The 26,363-nt window shown below is 41.1% G+C and overlaps 1 protein-coding gene across 1 annotated transcript in view; it reads right to left on the bottom strand.

The window, feature by feature from the left end:
• SLC26A7 (solute carrier family 26 member 7) overlaps positions 1-26,363 on the bottom strand; it is a 151,923-nt gene that overhangs the window by 102,405 nt on the left and 23,155 nt on the right. Inside the window, exons 3-4 of the mRNA XM_050941497.1 lie at positions 25,537-25,709; positions 10,886-11,050 (exon numbers count right to left, since the gene is read on the bottom strand). Of these exons, the coding sequence (XP_050797454.1) occupies positions 10,886-11,050; positions 25,537-25,709 (338 nt within the window). The remainder of the gene's footprint in view (positions 1-10,885; positions 11,051-25,536; positions 25,710-26,363) is intronic.

The raw sequence follows: 26,363 nt of genomic DNA, 5'->3' as shown, positions 1-26,363 counted from the left end.
AAATCAGGAAAAAGATCTTGAAGTCATCGTGGATAGTTCTCTGAAGATGTCCACGCAGTGTGCACAGTCGGTCAAAAAAGCAAACAGGAAGTTAGGAATCATTAAAAAAGGGACAGAGAATAAGACAGAGAATATATTATTGTCCTTATATAAATCAATGGTACACCCACATCTTGAATACTGCATTCAAACGTGATCGCCCCATCTCAAAAAAGATATACTGGCACTAGAAAGGGTTCAAAGAAGGGCAACTAAAATGATTAGGGGTTTGGAGAGGGTCCCATATGAGGAGAGATTAAAGAGGTTAGGACTTTTCAGCTTTGAAGAGAGGAGACTAAAGCGGGATATGATAGAGGTATATAAAATCTTGAGTGATGTGGAGAAAGTAGATAAGGAAAACTTATTTACTTATTCCCATAATACAAGAACTAGGAGTTACCAAATGAAATTAATAGGCAGCAGGTTTAAAACAAATAAAAGGAAGTTCTTCTTCACACAGCGCACAGCCAACTTGTGGAACTCCTTACCTGAGGAGGTTGTGAAGACTAGGACTATAACAGTATTTAAAAGAGAACTGGATAAATTCATAAAGGTTAAGTCCATTAATGGCTATTAGCCACAATGGGTAAGGAATAGTGTCTCTAGCCTGTTTGTCAGAGGGTGGAGATGGATGGCAGGATAGAGATCACTTGATCATTACCTGTTAGGTTCACTCCCTCTGGGGCACCTGGCATTGGCCACTGTCATTAGATAGGATACTGGGCTAGATGGACCTTTGGTTTGACCCAGTACAGCCATTCTTCTGTTCTTATGGATGTTATTACAATATTATCACTAACAGAATGTATGAACTATAAGAGTAATCAGATATTTATGTAAATTATCATAACTAGTTGTTTCCTATCTTCTTTTTTGCATGTCAGACTTTTTTTACTAGAAAGAGGCATAGTAATATTGTGGATTATATTAATTATTTCAGTAGTCTTACCCCTTTCCAAATTAAAAAAAAAAGTATTTTGGAATTTACAAGTTCGTCTCCCCTCCCAAAAATAAATCTGAGGATCCCGGAAAGTTAAAATTAGGTTGATGTAACTTTCTGCATAATTTTACTACATACACAGTGTATATTTAGTCAAGACTGTACCCAAAATCTTAATGTCCTATAAGGAACCATGCATATTTTTGCAGGAATTCAGTGAAAGTCAAGGTAATTCCCATTGAAGTCTAGTAATTTCCCAGCAGAGCAGTAAGTAAAACTTCAGGTGACCTTCACACACAAGTAAACATACAGAGTGAAAATCACCTAAGGTGTTTCTACTCTGTTGGAAAATTACTGGCCTGCAGGGAGAATTACCTAGAGTGCAACTGAATTTCTTTAAAAATTATGCACTGGCCTTATAGAGTAATAACACTTTTAGGTGACCTTAACTACATGCACACTGTATATAAGGCAACTGTAAATAGGATTGCCAGGTGTCCAGTTTTCAACCAGAACGCCTGGTTGAAAAGGGACCCTGGTGACTGTTGACTGGGCCGTTAAAAGTCTGTTCAGCATCACAGAAGGTAAGGCAGACTCCCGGCATGCCATGGCTCCGCGTGGCTCCCAGAAACAGCAGCATGTCCCCCTTCTGCCTCCTAGGTGTAGGATTAGCCACGGTACTCTGCGTGCCGCCCCCGCCCCAAGCACCTGTTCCACAGGGAACCACAGCCAATGGGAGCTGCAGTGGTGGCGCCTGCAGATGGGGCAGTGTGCAGAACATCCTGGCCATGCCTCCACATAGGAGCTAGAGAGGGGACATGCCACTGCTTCCTCTAGCTGCCTGAGGTAACCGCCATCCTGAGCCTGCGCCCCAACCCCCTTCAGTGCCCCAACCTCCTCCCGCAACCCTGATCTCCTCCTCCACTCTGAAACCCTAAATCCCAGCCTGGAGCACTCTCCTGCACCCCAAACCGCTCAGCCCCATTCCAGAGCCTGCACCCCTCACACCTCCCCATGCCCCAAACCTCTGCCCCAGCCCCAGCCCTGAACCCACTCCTGCACCCCAAATCCCTCATCCCTAGCCCCACACCAGAGCCCGCATCCCAAGCCGGAGCTTCACCACTACCACCACCGCCTGTACTCCAACCCTCTGCCCTAGCCCAGAGCCCCCTCCCACATCCTGAACCCGTCATTTCTGGCCCCACCCTGAAACCCACACCCCCAGCCCAGAGCCCATACCAACTCCCACACCCCGATACCCTGCCTCAGCCCGGAGCCCCCTCCCATACTCCAAACCCCTTGGCTCTACTCCCACAGCCCAGAGTCCCCTCCTGTACCCCAAGTCCCTCATCCCCAGCCCCAACCCAGAGCCCACACCCCCAGCCAGTGTCCTCACCCCCTCCCATGCCCCAACCCACTAAGCCAGCCCAGTGAAAATGAGCGAGTGAGTGAGGGTGGGCAGAGCAAGCGACAGAGGGAGAGGGGATGGAGTGAGTGGGAGTGGGGCCTCAGAGGGAGGGGCAGGGCAAGAGCATTTGGTTTTGTGTGAGGAGAAAGTCAGCAACTCTAACTGTGCATAGTATAGAAAGATTGTGTACGCTGAAACATTAGTGAGTTCTTCTGCCTTTTTTAACGGTTAAATTAAAATCATGAAGATTAGCTCCAAAAATGGGTGCAGATGTTAAAACAAATAAAATAAGAGATTAAAAACAACAAATTAGTCAAAAGAGTCTGTTCTCTAATCAATACAACTTAACTGGCAAAAAGACCCCATTAAATTTTAAGTGTTTCTTTCCATTGTTTGGTCAGCAAATGCAACTCACATTGAGAATAAATCTACTGGTAGCTGCTGTAGATGATTTAAGCCTAAAATCTGAACAATTTAGTTAAGGAACATATTAAAAGTTAGAAGGCCAAAGTGAGAGTGTATATAGTAACTCCCCATTTAACGTTGTAGTTATGTTCCTGAAAAATGTGACTTTAATCGAAACGATGTTAAGCAAATCCAATTTCCCCAAAAGAATTAATGTAAATGAGGGGGTTAGGGTCCAGGGAATTTTTTTTCACTCGACAAAAGACTATATATACATATACACACACACATATACATATACACACACATACACAGTATAAGTTTTAAACAAACAATTTAATACTGGTACACAGTGATGATGACTGTGAAGCTTGGCTGGGGTGGAGGAGTCAGAGGGTGGGATATTTCCCAGAGAATGCCTTACTGCTAAATGATGAACTAGCAATTGGCTGAGCCCTCAAGGGTTAACTTTCACACTCTACAAGGTAGTAGGAATGGAGAGAGGGGAGACAGCATTGCAGACAGAGACACACACCAGACAGAGACACACTGTGTGTGCATTTCCCTTTTAAGTACACTGCCTTGTTAATTAGATCAGCTTGCTGAGACTGCAGCTGCTGCCATCAAGCTCCCTCTGTCCTGAGCCCTGTCCTGTGTCCCCCCTGCTCTATGGAAGATGGGGTAAGTGGAGTGCAGGAGCAGGGGAGAGGGGGACACCCTACATTAGTCCCCGCTCTTCCTCCCCTGCCCCCCACCCCGGCCACAGCAAGCAGGAGGCTCGGGGAGCAGGTCCAAGGCAGAGGGCAGGAGCAGCATATGGCAGTGGGGAGAGGGACAGCTGCAATTGCTAACCTGCTGGGCAACTGTTGCACAGGGAACTGAGGGGAGCAGGGAGCTGATAGGGGGTGCTGATAGGGGGGCTGCTGGTCCATCCTGGTTCCAAGCCCCCACCAGCTAGCTGCAATGAGCTGCTCTTCCTGCAAGCAGTGGACAAAGCAGGTGGCTGCCAAACGACGTTAGAAGGGAGCATTGCACCTCTTTACATGAGCACGTTCCCTAATTGATCAGCAATGTAACAATGAAACAACATTAACCGGGACAACTTTAAGTGACAAGTTACTGTACAAGAAAATAAGATTTAATAAATCACAAAAGTGTGGTCTTTACTCAGAAATCCCACAGGCCCTTGGTCTTCAAAGTAGAATTGTTCTCCACATATAAATCTCATTTGTACATATTTAATTATGAGATCATTCTCATTAAAAGAAAATGTTTCATTGCCTTGTTTTCCTTTTGACTTTCCTATCCCACTTCATTAACATTCTTGGTTCCTGCTTTGCAGCCCGGAGGGGTATCTGAGTCAGAAAACATGCTAAAGTAGGTGGGAAGGAGGTTTGAGTGGAATGAAGAAAAAAAGAGGCTATGCAGCTGTAATAACCTTAGTCCCAGATTTGGACCTTAGCGTCCAAAATATGGGGGTTAGCATGAAAACCTCCAAGCTTAGTTACCAGCTTGGACCTGGTACCTGCTGCCACCACCCAAAAAAATTAGAGTGTTTTGGGGCACTCTGGTCCCTCTGAAAAACCTTCCCTGGGGACCCCAAGACCCAAATCCCTTGAGTCTCACAACCAAGGGAAATAATCCTTTTTCCCTTCCCCCCTCCAGGTGCTCCTGGAGAGATACACCGACACAAGCTCTGTGAAACTACACAGAGGGACTCCCCCTCTCCGTTCCCAATCCTGGAAACAAAAAGTACTTTCCTATTCCCCCAGAGGGAATGCAAAATCAGGCTAGCGATCCAACACACAAATCTCCCCTTGATTTCTTCCTCCCACCAATTCCCTGGTGAGTACAGACTCAATTTCCCTGAAGTAAAGAAAAACTCCAACAGGTCTTAAAAGAAAGCTTTATATAAAAAGAAAGAAAAATAAGTACAAATGTTCTCTCTGTATTAAGATGATACAACACAGGGTCAATTGCTTAAAAGAATATTGAATAAACAGCCTTATTCAAAAAGAATACAAATCAAAGCACTCCAGCACTTATATTCATGCAAATACCAAAGAAAAGAAACCATATAACTTACTATCTGATCTCTTTGTCCTTACACTTGGAAACAGAAGACTAGAAAATAGAAACTACTTCTCCAAAGCTCAGAGAAAGCAGGCAGCCAGAAAACAAAGACTCAGACACACAATTCCCTCCACCCAAAGTTGAAAAAATCCGGTTTCCTGATTGGTCCTCTGGTCAGGTGCTTCAGGTGAAAGAGACATTAACCCTTAGCTATCTGTTTATGACAGCAGCAGTATTCAGATTATGTGAGTTTCAGAGAAAATAAAAGAAAATGTTCAAAAAGAGTAGCTGCCAAACTCGCCTTTTACTCTCTGGTCACGTGCACAATTGTACATAATTATTTAGTACAGTTCTCATATAAAACTAATATCATGGCAACTAGTGTTGGCAATTTTATCACATGGTGCTTCTGACAGCGATACTGGTGCCTTCTCAAACCAATCCATATGTATTAAGGAGTCTTTCTAGTTTTTATAGTGCCATTAAAGCAAAACCATGCCTTCTAATAAATAGACATTTCTTTGTTTCACAGTGGTGCAAGAGGGGAGGCCTCCTGATTCATACTGAGAAAGTAGGGCAATTGGCTAGTTATCTTAGGTGCCGAACGAAAGAAGCCAGAAACAAGCAGGAAGAATTGGAAGTCCTGGCACAGTCAAGGAACTATGATGTGATTGGAATAACAGATACTTGGTGGGGTAGCTAACATGACAGGAGCACTGTTGTGGATGGTATAAATTGTTCAGGAAGGACAGGCAGGGGACAAAAGGTAGAGGAGTTGCACTATATGTAGAAGAGCAGTATGACTGCTCAGAGCTCCGGTATGAAACTGGAGAAAAGCCTGTTGAGAGTTTTTGAGTTAAGTTTAGATGCAAGAGCAACAAGAGTGATGTCATAGTGGGCCTCTGCTGTAGACCACCAGACCAGGAGGATGAGATAGACAAGGCTTTCTTCGGACAACTAACAGAAGTTTCCAGATCACAGTCCCTGGTTCTCATGGGGGATTTCAATCACCATGACATCTGCTGGGAGAGCAATACAACAGTGCACAGACAATCCAGGAAGTTTTTTGAGATTGTGGGAGACAAGTTCCTGGTGCAAGTGCTGGAGGAACCAACTAGGGCTGCGCTCCTCTTGACCTGCTGCTCACAAACAGGGAAAAATTGATAGGGGAAGTAGAAGTGGGTGGCAACCGGGGCAGCAGTGACCATGAGATGGTTGAGTTCAGGATCCTGACAAAAGAAAGAAAAGGAGAGCAGCAGAATATAGACCCTGGACTTCAGAAAAGCAGACTTTGACTCCCTCAGGGAACTGTTGGGCAGGATCCCCTGGGAAACTAATATGAGGGAGAAAGGAGTCCAGGAGAGCTGGCTATATTTTAAAGAAGCCTTATTGAGGGTGCAGGATCAAACCATCCCAATGTGCAGAAAGAATAGCAAATATGGCAGGCAACTAGTATGGCTTAGCAGAGAAATTTTTGGTGAGCTTAAACACAAAACGGAACTTACAAGAAGTGGAAACTTGGACAGATGACTAGGGAGGAGTATAAAAATATTGCTTGAGCATGCAGGGGTGTAATCAGGAAGTCCAAAGCACAATTGGAGTTGCAGCTCGAAGGCATGTGAAGGGTAATAAGGGTTTTTACAGATATGTTGGCAACAAGGTGGTGGTCAGGGAAAGTGTGGGGCCCTTACTGAATGGAGGAGGCAACCTAGTGACAGATGATGTAGAAAAAGCTGAAGTACTCAATGCTTTTTTTGCCTCGATTTTCACAAACAAGATCAGCTCCCAAACTTTTGCACTGGGCAGCACAATATGGGGAGGAGGTGAGCAGCCCTCAGTAGTGAAAGAACAGGTTAAGGACTATTTAAAAAAAGCTGCACATGCACAAGTCCCCGGGGCTGGGTGCACTGCATCTGAGGGTCCTGAGAGAGTTGGCTGATGTGATTGCAGACCCAAAGGCCATTATCTTTGAAAACTCATGGCGATCAGGAGAGGTCCCAGATTATTGAAAAAAGGCACATATAGTGCCCATCTTTAAAAAAGGGAAGAAGGAGAATCCAGGGAACTACAGACCAGTCGGCCTCACTTCAGTCCCTGGAAAAATAATGGAGCAGAACCTCAAGGAATACATTTTTAAGCACTTGGAGGAGAGGAAGGTGATCAGGAACAGTCAACATGGATTCACTAAGGGCAAGTTATGCCTGACCAACCTGATTGCCTTCTATGATGAGATAACTGGCTCTGTGGATATGGGGAAAGCGGTGTATGTAATATACCTTGACTTTAGCAAAGCTTTTGATATGATCTCCCACAGCATTCTTGCTAGCAAGTTAAAGAAGTATGGATTGACTGAATGGACTATATAGTGGATAGAAAGCTGGCTAGATCATCGGGCTCAATGGGTAGTGATCAACAGCTTGATGTCTAGTTGGCAGCCGGTATCAAGCGGAGTGCCCCAGGGGTTGATTCTGGGGAAAGATGAAGGGGGGGAGGGATAGCTCAGTGGTTTGAACATTGGCCTGCTAAACCCAGGGTTGCGAGTTCAATCTTTGAGGGGGCCATTTAGGGAATGAGGGTAAAAATCTGTCTGGGGATTGGTCCTGCTTTGAGCAGGGGGTTACACTAGATTACCTCCTGCAGTCTATTCCAGCCCTGATATTCTACGACTAATTATTTGAATGAGGGATAGACTGCACTCTCAGCAACATTGCAGATGACACTATGCTGGTAGAGGTAGATAAGCTGGAAGGTAGGAATAAGGTCCAGAGTGATCTAGACAAATTTGGAGGATTGGGCCAAAAGAAATCTGATGACGATAAGCAAGGATAGGACAGAAGAATCCCATGCACTGCTAGAGGCTGGAGACTGACTGGATAAGTGGCAGTTCTGCAGAAATGGACATGGGGATTACAGTGGACATGAGTCAACACTGTGCCCTTGTTGCCAAGAAGGCTGACTGCGTTAGTAGGAGTACTGCCAGCAGATTGAGGGAAGTGATTATTCCCCTCTATTCAGTAATGGCGTGGCCACATCTGGAATATTGCATCCAGTTTTGGGGCCCTCACTACAGAAAGGGTGTGGACAAACTGGAGAGAGTCCAGCAGAGGGCAACAAAAATTATTAGGGGGCCAGGGCACATGATTTATGAGGAGAGGCTGAGGGAAGTGGGCTTATTTAGTCTGCAGAATAGAAGCATAAGGGGAGATTGGACATCAGCTTTCAACTACCTGAAGGGGGTTTTCCAAAGAGGATGGAGCTCGACTGTTCTCAGTGGTGGCAGATGACAGAACAAGGAGCAATAGTCTCAAGTTGAAGTGGAGAGGTCTAGGTTGAATATCAGGAAAAACTATTTCAGTAGGAGGGTGGTAAAACACTGGAATGGATTACCTAGGGAGGTGGTGGAATCTCCATCCTTAGAGGTTTTAAGTGTGGCTTGACAATGCCCTGACTGGGAAGATTTAGCTGGTATTGGTCCTGCTTTGAGCAGGGGGTTGGACTAAATGACCTCCTGAGGTCTCTTTGAACTCTAAATCTTCTATGATTCCATTATCATTTAAAAGAAACTTTTTACAAAAACTTCTATACAAGAAAACGTCCTTTTTTTTTAGGGAGGGGGCAAACCGAACAAAGGAGATATCAGTTTGATATCAGCAGAAGTAAAGAAGTGTGGCAAAGACAGCGAGCATATGTTAGAGACAAACAAAAATACAAGGGATAAGGAAGAAAATTTCCTCAAAGGTTTTTAATGACTTCATTTATGATATCACCAGCATCCTAAAATAGAATTATTTCCTTGTATTATTGCTGTTCTCTAATAACATAACGGCCATACTGGGTCAAACCAAAGGTCCATCTAGCCCAGTATCCTGTCTTCCAACAGTGGCCAATGCTTCAAGTGGGAATGAACAGAACAGGTAATCATCAAGTGATCCATCTCCTGTCAGCCATTCTCAGCTTCTGGAAAACAGAGACTAGGGACACCATCCCTGCCCATCCTCACTAATAGCCATTGGTAGATCTAGCCTCCATTAATTTATATAATTCTCTTTAAAATCCTGTTAGTGTCTGGGCCTTCAAGTCATCTATTATGTCTTATATTGTATGATCTGATTGTCTCTTGGCTGCTGTACTTAATGTTAGTTATCTCCACCAGATGACAATATTCCTTTATGTAGGTACGCTCTCCACATAACTGGCATAGCAGCTCCAGAAGATTCATACTTTATATCAAAGATACATTTATAAAGGGTTAATAAATGGTAAATCATTTGTTATAGTCCAATAGGTTGCTTTTGATACCTTGCACATATATGCATACAACCATCTGGAACTCGGATTATTCATGTTTGTTACATGCATAATAACAAACATTAATAATTTATTACCCCTTTATCAACTACTTATAAATGTACCCTTAATATAAAAGTATGACCAAAAGAACCTTTCTAAAAAGCAAAATCTCCTAATCAGGGAGCTCATTAGACCAATCTCCCCGTTGCCTTGAAATTTTCACAGAGAACTTATTTTAAATCCTCCCCTTGCCTGACTCAAATATGGACACTGAACCAAATAGTGATTGAGGAACAACAGTGCACAAAGAAATATGGTTAGTGTTAATCAAATAACCAGCTCTTCTTTAGGGGTGAGAAAAACTGCACCTGTTCTAAGTAGAAATGGGTAAGAATTTTTTTCCAAAATTTTTTCAGCAAGAAATGCAGATTCAGAGACACTGAAATGTTTCTTGAATTAATGTCAATTACTTCAAATTGTTTCAATTATCGCCCTCAAAATTCAGAACATATAGAAATGCTTGATTTCAACATTTTCTAAATGAAACATTTTGATTTTTCAATTCAAAACAACTTTTAGTATGGAAATTTTCTTTTATTTTTTTAAAAAATTAAATGTTACAAACTATTCAAAATTGAATAAAATGTTTTGTTTCAGGTTGAATAAAACACTTCATTTGATTCAAAATGAATTTTTTTCCTCAACTTTTCTATTAGCTAAAAATGTAACAAATATTGTTTTTAAGTCCATCTGAAACAAACATTTTTTCAAATTTTGTTTAAATTTTGTGGCTTTGCCAACAAATACAAATTTCTGCTATTTGCCCAGTTCCAGTTCTAAGGACAAGGGCCCTTGCTTCAGATAGTAAACAGACACTCATTCTTTAGCTGCCCATCAGCTGAGTGGATGCAAACTATCACCCTAACAAGCAGCAACATTATTATTTATACTGTACCGGAAAAGCAAGGTCAAATGCCTACAAGGAAAGTTTTTTTCTACCATGGATTATCCTGGAGAATGTGTTCTCAGAAGTGTGTTTCTCATGTAAGGTCATGTAAGTTTGCCATGGAAGGCTCCGTGCAATCATGTTTACCTTCAGAGTTTAAATTCCCAAAGAGCTGCAGCTTTATAAGGCATGCTGCATGCACGATACGGAGATTAAAATAAAGTGATAAACCTGACCTGTGTTTGTGAGAAGAATGTGCCATATCATAAAATAGCTGTAGCATATACAAGGTAACTGTTGCACAGAACAGCCACAAATCATGTATTATATTTCTTTCACCTCACTAATATTCCAGAAAATGTGACATGAAACATGTCTGGAATGAAAGCTGAAATGCTGTGGTATTTCCTCAGACAGGATATTCAATGAAGGTTAACACTCCCTGAATCACCTTATAAACTGGGTATTGTTTAGCCTCAGTTGAATGAAAAATTATGAAATATTGCTAATTTTTAAATCTAATAATTAGAACTATTGACAAATCTACAAAACTTGACCACTTATTTTTAAACCAGAAAACACAAAGGATCAGTCTGGGGCCTAAACCCACTAGTTCTTACTCACTCAAATAACCCCTATTAACAAATCCTACTAATTTGAATGGGACAGCTAACATGAGGGTTCACACAATCATGTCCTTACCTCCACGTCTCCCTTTCCAAAAACTATAGATGTTAAACAGAATGTTAGCAAACCAGTGTGATATCTCTGCTCATGAACTCACATAAAAGAATCCCAGCGGCCCAGATATATAGGGCATTTTCATTCCCAGGAGATACTTGACTTGTGAAGTCACAACATGCGTAGCTGCTCCTGTTGTCATTGCGCTTATCACCGGTTCCGTCAACAAGAACGTGGCGCTGCCCAAGTGCAGCACAAACATTGCTACCTAAGAAACCAAAGATATATATCAGTGATTACATTAAAATGCAGGTTTCCTAGTGTTAATGCAATGAGAGATACCCTTTTAATAAACCAGGAGATAAATGGCTGTGTTAGCAAATCAAAAGGACCAGTTTCAGATGCATGCTGTGAAACATGAATATAACTTAAAATGAAACACATTCAATCTTTTTGTAAGTTTATTTTATACTATCTCACTAACATAACTAGTTTACCAAGCTCTAAAATGAGATTAGTTACAACAGCTGGGTCAGTCAAAGTATGTTCACACAATGACTTCTCTAAATATTGGCTCTACTTGTTATTCTCCCCTGTTCAAATATATGAACACAGTGAACAATGTAAAAATCATCTACTCATCAGGGCAGCATAAAGTCAGAGACTTCACATTCAATATTTGATTAAAGTATCTGAAATCACAAATAACTAAGAGCCAGATATCTGGGCCCAGAGAAAGTTGGCTCTAAATCACCGTTCCACTCTTCTGATACTAGGCTTGAATGGACTGAGGGCTACAATAAATTATGCCAGCTAACCTATCCCCAGCTACACCATCTTAATATTACCTGGGGACTCCTCTTTTGTCAGGAGAATCTCCAGCTTCTCATGGCTCCATCCCCTTTGCACTGAGTGGCACAAAGAAAATGTAGCTGGGAACTGGTTCTAAGACATTGGAGCATCCATATATGTTTTCTCCTTACAGAGAGACTTGGATGTCTATACACCTATTTGCTCCCCTTTGATATCCACAGGGAGTACCAAAATACATGTGCTATAACTGTCAGAAGAAAATCAACAAGTTACTGGTTGAAAGTTGCAATAAAATTAGAATGTGATAAAGATATTTAAAATCTAGTTTTCTATGTTTAAACAATGTATTTGGAAATCAGTTGCATCAACTTAAAGCAGAATGAGACAGAACATTTTAAATTGAGAAAGTAAACGACAGTGGGACAAATGCTACTTCCAGTTACACTAGTGTAATCCTCTGCTAACAAACGTAAATTGGATTCCACCAGTATAATTAGGAGCAGAATTTGGCCCAGCATTTTTTGAATATAAAGATGACTTCACATTTTTTAGAAACTTGTATAGAAACACAGGAATTGACATATTGAGACAGAACAGTGACCTAGCTAATCGAGTATACTGTTCACATCAGTTGCTGTCACACCAGATGCTTCAGAGGACTAAACCACCATCACCTCCAACTGTATAGAATCCTGTAATACTATAATGTGATCAGTTTGATAGCCCTAGTAATTTTCTTCTAGCAGTGAGTGTAACTATGGATACTATTATTAATCATGTAATACCTAACCATTTTCTGAATCATACTGAACTCTTTGCCTTAATTATATCCTGCTACAAACAGCAGGTTCCACACATTGTACATTGGGTAAAAAAAGCATCCGCAATTATCTCTTAATTTTTTTTCCCTTTTACATTGTGTATGTCCATGTGTTTTTGAATTACTGCACAGGTAACCAGCTGACCATCTCTCTACAATTTGTTATGATGCCTTTATCACTTTTCCTTTTTCATCTAAATAAGTGCATCTTTTAAAATTATCATAGTATAGAAACCCCACCATGCCTCTCATAACTTTCACTGCCTTTCTTTGGACTGTTTCTACTACTGTATGGAATTTGTGTGTGGGACTGCCCAAAGCTGAGTGCAGTATTCAAAGTAAGTTATACCAGTGTAATACACTGACACTTTAATATTTTCTTTAGTACACTCTGTCCCTCTGTAAATACACTCTAACCCCTTATTTGCATGTCTCCCCATTCCTGCAGATACTGCAGACGTCCTAGCTGAAGAGTATACAATGACATCTTGATCCTTTCCCTGAAAACTCTCAAGTCTATTATGTATAAGTAGGTTAAATTGATAATTTCTGTGAGGATTAGTTTGTGTTTATCCATGTTGAATTTCATCCTTCTGGAGTTCCTTACAGGCTCCTTAGTAGTGACTAATCTAAAGCAATTACTTGCATATATTATTGCTCTTTGCACACAAGAATCATTTAATTTTTCACTATACATTTCACCTGTATACACAATGAGTAGTCATTGTACCAGTGTGTCTGTATTGAAACTCCCAGAGTGGCTGGCTTTTAGTTTTCCTTACAAATCTCTAGTGTATGCAGTGTTGTTGTAGCTGTGCTGGTCCCAGGATATTAGAGAGATAAGGTGGATGAGGTAATATCTTTTATTAGACCAACTTTTGTTGGTGAGAGACAAGCTTTTGAGCTTAGACAGAGCTCTTCAGAAGAAGAAGAGCTCTGTCTAAGCTCAAAAGCTTGTCTCTCTCACCTAGGGTGACCAGGTGTCCTGATTTTATAGGGACTGTCCCAATTTTGGGGTCTTTTTCTTATATAGGTTTCTATTACCCTTCACTCCCTGTCCCGATTTTTCACATTTGCTGTCCGTTCACCCTACTCTCACCAACAGAAGTTGGTCCAATGAAAGATATTACCTCAACCACCTTGCCTCTCTAAAGTTCTGGTGAGCACTCTTCCTACTCCATCTGAGAGTAAGGAACCTCATATGAAATTATTTCCTCTATACTGCCCTTAAATAGCTGGCAAATTGCTCAGTGCCATAAGAACTGAGAGCACTGGATCCACTAAAGAAATTGCTGATAAACTTATGGTGAATATTATTATTATTAATTTGTATTACTATAGTGCCTAGAAGCCCTAGTCAGAGACTAAGACCTGATTGTGCTACGAGCTGCAGAGACACAGCATACAAAGATGGTTCCTGATCCAAAGAGCTTATTCAAGAGCCTTCAGGATGGGGTCATTGGGCATATCAAAGGTCATTACTCCACATCCACTAGGAAGAGGGTTGCAGTCACTAAAAAGGAACCAGAAGCGTAGAGAATGAATAAAATCAATCCCTATGAAACAGCCCTTAAACTGATAAACTTTTGCTGTGAAAACTTCCTCGGTAAAGAATAAATACCTAAAAAGCCAGCACCATCTCAGTGAAATTCAAAGGTCAAGCAGTCCCTTGGGAACCTACCCTTACTGAACACTATCGGGGAGGCTGAGGGATATGGCCCTGGCAACCAATCACAATGTAATTCTGCTGGAGAATATAGTCAGTTATTAATTGTTATTTATTATTTATATTACAGTAGCAATCAAAGACCCCAAACAGAGATTAGGGCCCTGTTTATATTAAGCACTGTACAACAGAAGCCTGTGCCAAAGATACCATGAGCTGGAAACATGTCATCATATATAGTTTTGCAGAAATGAAATAATTACTGGCAAATATATATCCTGCAAAGAACACAGGAAATAGAAGAGTGCTACTGTCTATGCATGCATAAGAAATAAAACAGCACTTGTAAAACCAATACTTTAAAACAAAAAAAGCTACATTCCCATCTTTCATAAAAATTAAGACTGCAATAGGAAAGGACAAGTTTGGCCTCTCAAGCCCAAAATTAGTAATTCCTTTTCATAAAATGTTGGTTGGCTGTTTACATTGATGCCTATCAGAATTTTCAAAACATGTTCACAGTACCATGGTTCAGTAAGAAAGATTATCTCTGTCCAATAGTGAAGTTTTCTTTTGTTTGTTTTTTAAATCATCTTATGTTCTAAGTACAACAAATCTTTCTAACAATGCAGTGTAGTTTAGTCTCCAGTGAATCAGGATGACATTTATACAACAGTATACTCTTGGCAACAAGGTCACATGGACAACTATGGAGAGAGAAGTACATAAACATTACTGAAAAACTTGATATTTGGTAGGTGAGAGGTGAATTATGGGAAATTTTGTCATGTTTGTAGAAGACTGACACATGCTCTACATACTTTGTGTTTGATAAGGTTATTCATCATCTTAGATCCAACTATTTTGCTGATGCTAGGGAAACTGTAGTACCACCGCCACCTGAAGTTCACTCAGATTTTCACCTAAAACCTTCAGAATTTTTCAGACTGTTATTATTAATTTATTATTATTTGTATTATCATGGTACTTAGGAGCCCTAGTCATGCTTCAGGACCCCATCGTGTTAGATGCTGTACAGACACAGAACAAAAGGGACAGTCCCTGACCCAAAGAGCTTACTACCTACAGAGACAAGACCAAAGACTTTCTATCACAAGCGCTATGAAATAGGTCATTTTGAAAACATATTGTTCAGGGTACATTTAAATGAGGCTATGTGTGAAACACTGCAAAACTATTAATATGGCCACTTGAATATTTATGCAGCCATTCAAATAATTCAATAGTACGCAGAAGACCTATAAACAAATCTGGATTTGGTCTCCCATTGCAAAAATTAACTGCTGACTTTCCTTAAGTAAGATGCAAGACCTTATCACTATACATATATTTGTACTGCAGTTAAACAAGAACCATGTACCCACACATCCTCCATGAAACTACTACAAAATAGGAAAGATTGGGAAACAAAAAGGAACATTCCAAGGATAAATGGGTAGGGGAAATCCCTGATGTCCTTCCAGCATCAGCATGTGAAACAGAAACTACTTACATGAACAATGAACAAAGATCCATCTAAGGAAGAAAGACATAAGGAGAATGTTTTGAAAAAGTTCCTAGATTTTAGTTGGGTGTTCGTGTTTCTGAGAAATCTGCCTAATAATATCAATATTTATATAGGCCCAGATAGACTCTCAAGTTAACACCTCATTGTGGTGAATGGACATACTGTCCACATCTTGGCGGCTGCTGCTACTAGTTGGTTGGAGGCAGCTTGGGGAAAGGCTGAGCTAACAGAACAAAATTCCATCAGCTTATATTATAAAAGCTATATTTCCAAAGTAATAAACAAAAATAAAAAATAAAAGAACACTGTTAACCTGAAATGTAGTCAATTCCCTAAAATAAGTTTTAAAATAGTTTCAGATACTACACCCAGCCTGGCATTCCTTTGCTGATTTTTGTGTATTTGCAGTCACACTTCCCCGCATTTCTCAATTCTGTTCCTTCTCTGTCAATATAAGAAAGACCAACGCAAAACAGCAGGATTAATTACCTGAATGAACAGTTAAAACAGTGCAACTAATAATACATAAAATGATGTCAAATGCACAAAATAACCTCAAATGAGAGAAAAGCATTTTGCTCTTTTTTTTAAACATATATTTATATTAGGTCTTACTTGCAACTGTAACAAGAACAACATTTTTACAGATTTTGATGTTAACGGTGTGTCTGGTTTTCCTGTAAACCAAAATGTAAATTCTGGAGAAAAAAGTGACTACTTAAAAAAATGACACAAAAGCAGCAGTGTTCCAGTTTCCTTGTGAGAGAAATTTTTCCAGAGTCCTTCATGTCTTCTGAGCAATCCTGATGGAGATAAAACAGAACCTGCCTCGGGTCTGCCAGTTTAACATTACTGTGACTGGCATGAGCTAGAACAAAATGAGACTCCAGAGAAAGGAGGAATGAGCAGAGGAGAAAGTGAAAGAAAGAAAATGAAACAAAAAAGCACAAAGAATATAAAGAAGATAATGCCCAGAAGGAGCAGAGTAGAGCATGGAGACAAAAGAAGAAGAGCAAATAATTAATTAGGACTCTGACAGGAGATTTAAAGAGGTGCTGAACCTGCAGATAAAGAGTAGAAAATACAGTACAATAGTTGGAAATGGGAGAAATGATAAAGAGGAGGCAGAGGGGTAAATGCTGCTTTCTCCCAGCTAACCTTCACAAGTTTATTCTGACAAAAGGGAGAGCAGAGTGAGTGACTGCTTAGCTGAGTGAAGAGAGAGGTGACTCCAAGCTGCAAAAACTTTCTGTGTACATCAACCCAACCCCTACCAAAACTGTACTGTTGGCCACTCCCAAAATATCACACACACCCTTATGGCAGGTACCCTGGTTAATCACTTTGACAATCCAACTACTCTTGTATAGCCAATTAGCCTTTTCAACCAGCCAGCTGGTTGTCATACCTCTCAAACTCTCCATCCATAGGCACAGAGTAGGTGTGAGTCACTAGTTCTGGGGCTATTGTAACTCTGCTGCATAGTAATGGATACGAGTATGGGAGAATGAACTTTAAAAGTCCTTGGACAGCACTCTTCCAGTCATTGGAGGATGCTGCTATGTTAGAACCTCAAGAGACCAACAAAGTATATTCGGTGACTCTCCCTAGAGATCATCTGCCACATGTGCCAATCAAGCTAGGTCAAAATCACAGAGAACACTTCTGGAAAGGAAGCAGCATATACAGTGAATGTCTAATTTAGCATTCTGCAACTGTTAACACAGAATAGGAGGCTGCAGAGATCATGGGAGTTCTGAGGGCCAACAGCCAGAGAGACACATTTCTGTTTGACTGAGCCTGTAACCTGTAAGCCTTGTTGTTCTCATGGAACTGTTTAAAATACAGCATCTGAAGCTATTAGAAAAGGACAGGTGTATTAAACATACTGTTACTGAATTTATGCTATGTCTTATAAACAACTCAGTTTATAGGGCATTAGTGTACATTATATAAATATGGTATATAAACATATAAATATATATATATGTTACACTACAGATTCTATTTTTCCCACAATTATGCAAACTAATGCATAAAGATATTAACCTGATAACACATGCCTTACTTATCCTTTAGATAAATAGTGATGATTACATAAGACTGTGTAGTTTTGTTCCCGTGATAAATAGAGTCATTGTTTTCTGTCTGATAATGCCTGCTGATAACTAATTATATTCAAGTTTTTAAACTACATACCTAAAACATTTACTATAGCTCATGTAGAAGAATGGAATAGGGGAGGCAGGTCAAGTCTCACTACACCAGACTAACTCAATTGAAGTTGTTTACACTAGAATAATTAATATCACATGGACCGTAGGTTCTTCTAGTCTCAAAGGGATTTGTTCTTTACTCTGATTGGCAAATAGCTCTCTCTAATTATCCACAAACCACTCAGAAAATTAAATTATGAATTTCAGTTTGTCCATTTTTGGTCATACGGTGGACCTCAATCCCAGACTTTGCTTACTTGAGAAATTAATTAAGCTTAATTATGAAACTAATTTTGGATTGTTCAGAAATCTGTTTTTGCATGACCAATCACGAGTTCACAATAATGAACAACAAGTAAGCTAAAAGAAACCATTCCCAAACCAACCAATAGTCTTAAATCTTTTGTATTAGCTTTCCTGTGAGAAATGATCAAAACCAAAAAATATTGTGCAAGTATGTCAACATTTACAATCAGAACGCAGAGAAAAAAAGACTAAATTTCATCAATCTTTGCTGCTACAAATGCACTTCTACTAATCATCAAAAAGGTTCTTGTAGTGATCAGTTTCATTCTTCTTTTGCTTCCATAACTTGTAAGGAGACAACTTCACCTCTTTTTCCTTGATCCTTTGCACTGAACCCGTCTTCTAATCTTTTAGCCTTGAACTACTGAGTTCACACTTCATTTCTAACCTCAGCAACACTGGGTTCCCCCACTGGCTTTTCTGTTCTGACCACACTAATAGCCATTATTGTGTCCCTATAACTATAATAATTTCATCCTTTGTCCATTTCACTTTCATAAACCTTGTTCATTAAGGTCTATGGATTTTGGATTAGCAGTAAATTCCATTTTTTTCCATTGTATTCAATGGCTTTTGATCAGGCCTTAATCTCATGAATTTTTTTCCTCAAACTATAAAGTTCCTATTTTCTGTCTCTCACATCGTTAGAAAAGACTTGCCTAAAAATTCTCTCCTGATCCTTTTTTTTTTTGGCTTGACTCATGGCCTGGAGGTTGCAACCATTGTGATGAGTTTCTTTCCTATATTTATGACTATTAAATTCAACAAGCACCTAAAGGTCTCTCTTTTACTAACTGATGTTGCCTTAATGATGAGTGAATGATCTTGAAAGAGCATTTAGAGATTTTTCTCCTACTGTGTTTAATTACTGTATATTATATACTATTTCTCTTCAAATTAAAAGCAATGGAAAACCCTCAGGAACATTTAAGAGCTCACCAGGAAGCTTGATTTACATTTTGTTTCTGCAGGAAAAGGAGGTGGAGAGGTAACAACAGCTGAACCTTAGAGCTCTCTTTTGTCAATTTCAGCTGGTGCCTGGCTGCTAAGCACTTCACATTTCATTCTCAATTTTTTCTATAGGCTTTAGGAACCATCCCCAGATGGGTTTACAAAAGTAACAAGACAGGTCTTTGTAGAAGGCTCTTTAGCCCTTCTCTCCATGATATTAGGAGTTTCTACTACCAACCAGCCCACAGGTTACATGGATACTTCTGGAGTATTCAGACTCATTTTTCAGTAGTAGCCCTGTTAGTCTGTATCAGCAAAAACAACAAGGAGTCCTTGAGGCACCTTAGAGACTAACAAATTTATTAGGCCATAAGCTTTCCTGGGCTAGAACCCACTTTAATGGAAGCATGAAGTGAAAAATACAGGAGCAGGTATAAATACATGAAAGGATGGGGGTTGCTTTACCAAGTGTGAGGTCAGTCTAATGAGATAAATCAATTAACAACAGGATACCAAGGGAGGAAAAATAACTTTTGAAGTGGAGTCTCTTACTACTTCAAAAGTCATTTGAGGCTTCCTGTAGCTGAGTGGGCAGGTAAGGGCTGGATTTTAGGGCTTGATCCAAAGCCCACTCTAGTCAATGAGAGTACAATAGAACCTCAGAGTTACAAACAGCAGAGTTACAAACTGACCAGTCAATTACACGCCTCCCACCCCATTTGGAACTGGAAGTATGCAATCAGGCAGCAGCAGGGGCCCCCCTTCCCCCTCCAAAAAAGGAAATACAGTACTGGGTTAAAAGTAAAACTACTAAAAAAATTAAGGGAAAGCAACATTTTTCTTCTGCATAGTAAAGATTCAAAGCTATATTAAGCCAATGTTCAGTTGTAAACTTTTGAAAGAAAGACCACATAATGTATTGTTCAGAGTTACAAACATTTCAGAGTTATGAACAACCTCCATTCCCGAGGTGTTCGTAACTCTTGAGGTTCCACTGTACTTTTATTGACTTCAATAGGCTGTAAATCGGGCCCTTAATTGATTTTGTTTCTTTTCAACTCTTTCTAAGTTTTCTGTTGGAAACTGCGTGCTCAGTTTTACCCTGCTCATTTTATAACACTTTATAACATTTTATAACATTTTATAACATGCTTCTAGATATGCAGATGCTACTCTCATTTCCATCTTGCTGGCAATTCTGACAGAGGGGCAGGAGGGCAAGTAATGGAATGGACATGAGCAACATATCTTGAAGAACAACAGTTATGAAAGGTAGGGAACCGTTTTTTCTTCTTCAAGTCCTTGCTCACGTTGATTCCATTCTAGGTGACTCACAAGCAGTATCCGTGGAAGTGGGCTCGGAGTTCACGGTCGTGCAGCTTGCAACACTGCTCTACCAAAGCCAGCATCGTCTCTGGCCTGCCTCGGTTAAGTGCATAATGACACAAACACATGGACAGACAACCAGGTGGCAGCCCTGCAGATATCCTGGATCGGTACTTGAGCTAGAAAAGCTGCCGAAAAGGCTGAATGGGCGGTCACAATCGCCGGAGGAAGCACCTTTGCCTGCTTGTAGCAGCAACGAATACAGGCAGTGATCCAAGACGTAATTCTCTGAGCAGACACTGGACAACATTTTATCCTGTCGGCCACTGCAAAGAACACCTCTGTTCAATTACGAAACGGCTTGGTCCGCTCAATGTAGAAGGCGAGTGCCCTTCTGACATCCAGAGAGTGCAACCTGCACTCCTCCTCCATCTTATGAGACTTTGGAAAGAAGACAGGTAAGAATATGTCCTGGCTCATATGAATCTATGAAACAACCTTGGGTAGGAAAGCTGGATGCAGCCACAGCTGGACCTTATCCTTGTAAAACACTGTATAGTGTGGCTCTGAGGTAAGTACCCTAATCTGAGACTCTGCAGCAGATGTTATTGCGACCAAAAAAGCAATCTTCCAGGAGACAAGGAGGAGGGAACAGGAAGCCAAAGCCTCTATGGGAGAACCCGTGAGACACAACAGCACAAGATTCAGGTCCCACAGAGGTACAAGATTCTGGATATACAGGTAGAAGTGCTCCAGGCCCTTGAGGAACCTGACAGTCAAGTCCTGGGGAACAACTGGCCTGCCCTGGAGTGGAGGATGGAAGGCTGAAATAGAGGCCAAGTGGACCTTAATAGATAAAAGGGACAAGGCTTGGAGCTTGAGATGCAGAAGGTAGTCAAGGATTAACTGCAGGGAGGCCCGCTTGGGTCTAATACCTTTAACCAAGGTCCAGCCCATAAACCATTTCCATTTGGCCAGGTAGAGATGGAGGGCTTCCCTGCCTACCAGGACCTGCTGGACACCAGCCAAGCACTGTTGCTTCTCGGCATTTAACCATGCAGCAGCCAGGCCACAGAGCTTTTGCAATCTTAAGGACCCCTGGGTGGAAAGGCAGTGTGATATGGGCCAGGATGGTGGAAGATATGATGTTGAAAAGGTCATCCAATTGCTCTTTCAGCTCCTCAGTTTCCAGGTTTAAGTTGGCAGCCACCCTTTTAAGGAGAGCCTGGTGCTCATTAAAGTTTTTGGGGGGACTGCCAGTCAGGGAGCACCCCGCCATCACTTTGTCCGGCGATGAAGACAATGAGTGCATTGCTGGGAGAGGGGCAGGTTCCCCTTCCCCTTCTGGGGACAGCTCCTAAGGCATTGGAGCTTGTTGTGCTGCCCCTGTGTTGGATTCCGCACCGTGCTCCAATTCCAGCGGTGCCAGGGTTGGTTTGTCTGAGGCAGCCAGGGAGGAGTGGTGGGAGTATGGATCTGGCATCATTGGTACGCCCCCAGGGTTCCAAAAAGGCCATCGAGCTGGCCACTGGCCCTGCTGCCGCCGCGAATGCTGTGCCAGTCTCATGGATTGATGGTGATTGACATTTTTTGGCTAGGGGCTGAACTTCAGCTCCGACTCAGACTATTCCCCGTTCGGTGACCAAGATGGGGCTGTGGAGGCCTGTATCTGCCGACTGACCCTTGCCGGAGACCAGTGCCTAGAGGGTAGGGATCGATGCCTGCCCCCCAAGTTGTACCAGGAAGGTGGAGACCTGTGTCGGGATGCGGAGTGGTCCCGCACCGGTGGGGATCAATGCCTTGGAGATCATCTAGATGATAGTGACCCGCACTGGGGCAATCTCTGGTGAGAGGCTCGCCAGTACTGAGCATACGGAGACTGGTGCCTTGATTACAGCGTTCCATGCCTCATAGAAGGAAAGCGTGGTGCCGGGGACCTGGATCTTCTGGCCGGAGACTGAGGCTGCAGGGCCGGGGTCCAAGGCTATGGGGATGGGGATAGATGCCTGCGATCCAGGGACCAATGCAGTTCCACTGCCCTTTGGGGTAGTCCTATTGCTGGCTTGCCCTTGGATTGCAGGGCTTTAGCTAAGTCCAGCATCTGGCGCGGCAGCATCTGCAGTGCTGCCAGACCCACTAGGTCTTTAGTTGCCCAAAGCCCCCTTCCCCTCCTTATATGGTGCCAGGGAGCCCTTTTTGTTCTTCTGCTTCTTCAGCACTGGTGAGGCGAAACTGTGCTGGGTAGAGCCCAGTGGCAGCAGTGCGCTCCACACCAAGGCCAAGGTGAAGCGGAGTCCGACTGGGAGGGTTCTGAAGCCAGATGAAGCATGGCTTCCATGAGGAGGGCCCTCAAGCAGATATCCCGCTCCTTCTGGGTTCTGGAGGGAAAGTTCTTGCACTTATCCTTTATATGGGACTCCCCCAAGCAGTTTAAACAGCTGCGGTGGGGATCACCAACAGGCATCAACCTGTTGCATAACAAACACAGTTTGAAGCCCAGGGAACGGGGCATGCCCCATTCCTGGTGAAGTCTCCGCCAGGACTCTAACTACTAAACTAACAACACTTAATCTAATGGCTAAGAACTATATACAAAGAAGATAAACAAAGGGCTGTTAAGAACAGCAAGAATGCAAGACAAGGCACTCCGACCAACCGTCACGGGTGATAAGAAGGAACTGAGAAGGCATGGGGCCAGCAGTGCCTAATATTCCAAAGCATGACAGCAGCACTCAAGAGAGCACCACAGCCAACCCTACAGATACCGCTGAGGCAAAAATCACCAACCAACTGTGCATGTGGGCACACACACACCTAGAAGGGAATCGACATGAGCAAGCACTCGAAGAAGAAGAAGAAAAACTCCAGTCAAAACTGCAGAAAGTTTTTTAAGAACCAACAGCCCTTGCTTTGCCTGCTTCTGCCCTTACAGATGGAGACTCTAGCAGGCTCCTTTCTGAAGCTTACTCCTAAGCCCACATGGTTGAGGGAGAGAGAAAGCTGTAGGGAGGCATGGTCTGATTCCTAGAGCCCCCAGTATGGGAGAGGAGGGTGTCTCTCCTGCACCGTACTGAGTCCAGCAAAATGTTGAGGAGAGGGTTAGCCATGGTTGGGTCCCTTTTTGCCCCTACTCTTCCCCTCCAACCTTCCCCTCCCACCCCCAAGAGAAGCAGTCTCTATTATCAGTCAAACCCGCCAGAATTTTTTTTTTTAATCTGTGTTGAAAATTTTCAGGGCCCTTTCTTTGTCAAAAATCAAATTTTCAATAAAACATTTAATCAGCTAAATCATTTTTCAACTAAAAATTTAATTGAAAACTCAATTTGGAAAAAATTGTACTTCTACAAGGAGAGAGTTGTTGCTTCAACACTCAGGTAGGAAACAGAATCCTGCATTCTAATCTAGGCTTTCACACCCTCCATGGTTTCAAGTAAAGTCTGCACTAGAGCTAGGTGGGAAATAGGATTCCTATTCAGTGAATATTTTCAAGAGTTTTAAAATTTTCCATATTGAATCAGGATAAAAAGTCTAAATTTTGAAAGTATTCACAAACCAAACAAACAGATTTTTTGGGATCAAGTCAATCGAAACATTTTGTCAAAATAATTCTGTAATATTTCATTTTGATTGTGAGCTCTCTCTCTTAAAAAAACAAAACAATACAAAAAACTTTTTAGCCTCTTAGCTTAAATTTCTAAACAACAGGTCATTTCAAACTAGAAAACTGAAAAATTGTGTTTCAACAACTTCAAATCTTTTTTCTTTACTCTTTTTTGAGTTAGGAAATTAATTAAAATGAACCCCGTTTCATGAAGAGTTTTGACAAACTGGCATTTTTTGACAACAAAAAGATGGTTTGTCAAAAAATTCCCAATCAGCTCTAGTCATAACTTTTCTAGCTCCATTTTTCCATCTTTGAAATGTGGGCAGAAATATCTCTACCTCACACAAAGGAGGGTGCTGCGAAGATTAATAAGTTAATATTTAAAGATGAAAGGTGCTATTATAAATGTGAATGTATTTGGAAAAAGTATTTTTATTCAGTATTTCATCATGTATCCTGAAAAGAATGAAAGAGAAGGCATGATTATCTTGCTAATAGGGAACATAGGCAAAGATGTTTTTTATTTAATCTCTTGTAGAAACAAGTATGGAACTAAAGTGGTTTTGAGATAAAGATCAACTGATCGTATGAGAAGGTAAATAACATTTTGATCTAAAAATCATTAAAAATAATAATAATAAAACTTAATATGCTATTAGTTTTCTTTTGGATTGAATGGTTTGTCTGAACAAAAGGTAAATGAGATTATCATACAGTTTGTTAAATGCTTCGATGATGAAAAGCACTATACACATGAAACCCATTGGAAACCTGTGTATAACAGGTCTCCCACTGTGCCAATACACAGAGGATATGAGTAAAAGCTATAGCAACTCATGCTTTTAATTCTGGTGGTCCCCAGTACAAACCTTGGTGTATCTGCCAAAATAGCAGCTCTCACACAAGCACTTACACCTTCCACTGAAGCATCTGGTACTGGCCACTGTCAGATGCAGGATAGATATGGCAATTCCTATGTCAGTAAGTGCTAAGTATTACTATAATTAATGATAATAAAAGTTGTTGTGGGCTATCTGCATAAGGCAAATAAAAGTAAAAATAGAAGGGGATATACTCATTAGGCCCTGTTTTTGGCTCTAGTGAAGTCATATACAAAATTCTCATTTACTTTATTGGGAGATGGATTTGTCCCTTCATGGCCACCATAGCACAAGCATAATTAAGAACTGATTGTTTGTCTTGACATAAAATGAGATAGGACATGGCTTTGGCACCCCCAAAAGTGCAGGAGTCATTTAAATCATATTTGCAGACTCCTAAGCACTAGACAAATATAGAGCCAAATCTGTAAAAAATAAATAAATAAATAAAGTAAAAACATGGTAGAACCCTGCTCAATAGGGAAGCCTACTGGCCAAGGTTCAAAGAGCTGGACTTGTTATGAAATAAAACGAAGTCATGTTTTCATCACCAGAGTCATAGCTGTGATAGACAAAGGCTTAGCTATAGTGTACTTCTCACATATGTTAAAATAAACGTTCATTGACTATTTAGACTACCTACCTGAATAATTCCTCCTAAAAATGAAACCGCTGCAGCAACTCCAATCCTCTGCATTTCAAACTCCGATAAACCTAAGACTCCCGAATTATTGCTTGTAGTGAAATTGTTGCTTGCTGAAGAAACAAGACGTTCAACTGCATTGGCAGATATCAAGGAAGTTAAAGCAAAAGTTCCTGGAAAAGAAAAGTCACATATCAGTTAGCAATAAGTAGCTCAATATTTGTTAGAGTCACTAACATTAATTTTTCAAAGTACGGCCTCTATCCATGAATGTGAAACTTTGCACATTCACTTCAGGTGTATTTTTTAAAGCACTTTCACTTGTTGGGTGCAAATTTCTAAGTTTAAGATGGCATATGAGCAGATAAACTGAGTGCAAATAGTTTTTTGTGGGTAAGTTCTCTTCTGTGTGCCTGAAAATAATGGTGCTCAAACAATTTACAAGCAAATAATGTGCACACAGACAAACAGAGGCTGAGTTGAAACACTTATGAAATTTTTAATCACATTCTGCTAAAGAAGGATAATTCAGTATGTTAAAGGCATTAAAGCATCATGGAAAGCTTTGAATAACATCCTGTTTGGAAAAAGTTTTGCATACTTTAGCTCCACCTGAAATCATAATTTCTATTTGCAAAAAGGTCCCAATCCTGCATCCTTTACTTAAACAGAGTTTCACTGACTTTACAGAAGTTAGCAGAGGGGATGGAGATTGTCACCTCTGAGTAATGGAAACATGAGGCATTGGCATCTGGGGAGCTGTAGTACATGATTTAGCCGTAATTCAGGAAAGCATCCTTATTTGGGATGGGAATTAAGCACGTTTA

Source organism: Gopherus flavomarginatus, chromosome 2, assembly GCF_025201925.1.
Source record: "Gopherus flavomarginatus isolate rGopFla2 chromosome 2, rGopFla2.mat.asm, whole genome shotgun sequence".
NCBI classification, from domain to species: domain Eukaryota; kingdom Metazoa; phylum Chordata; order Testudines; family Testudinidae; genus Gopherus; species Gopherus flavomarginatus.
Note: the sequence above shows the minus strand (reverse complement) of the source record. Positions and strands in the feature narration are given on the sequence as shown.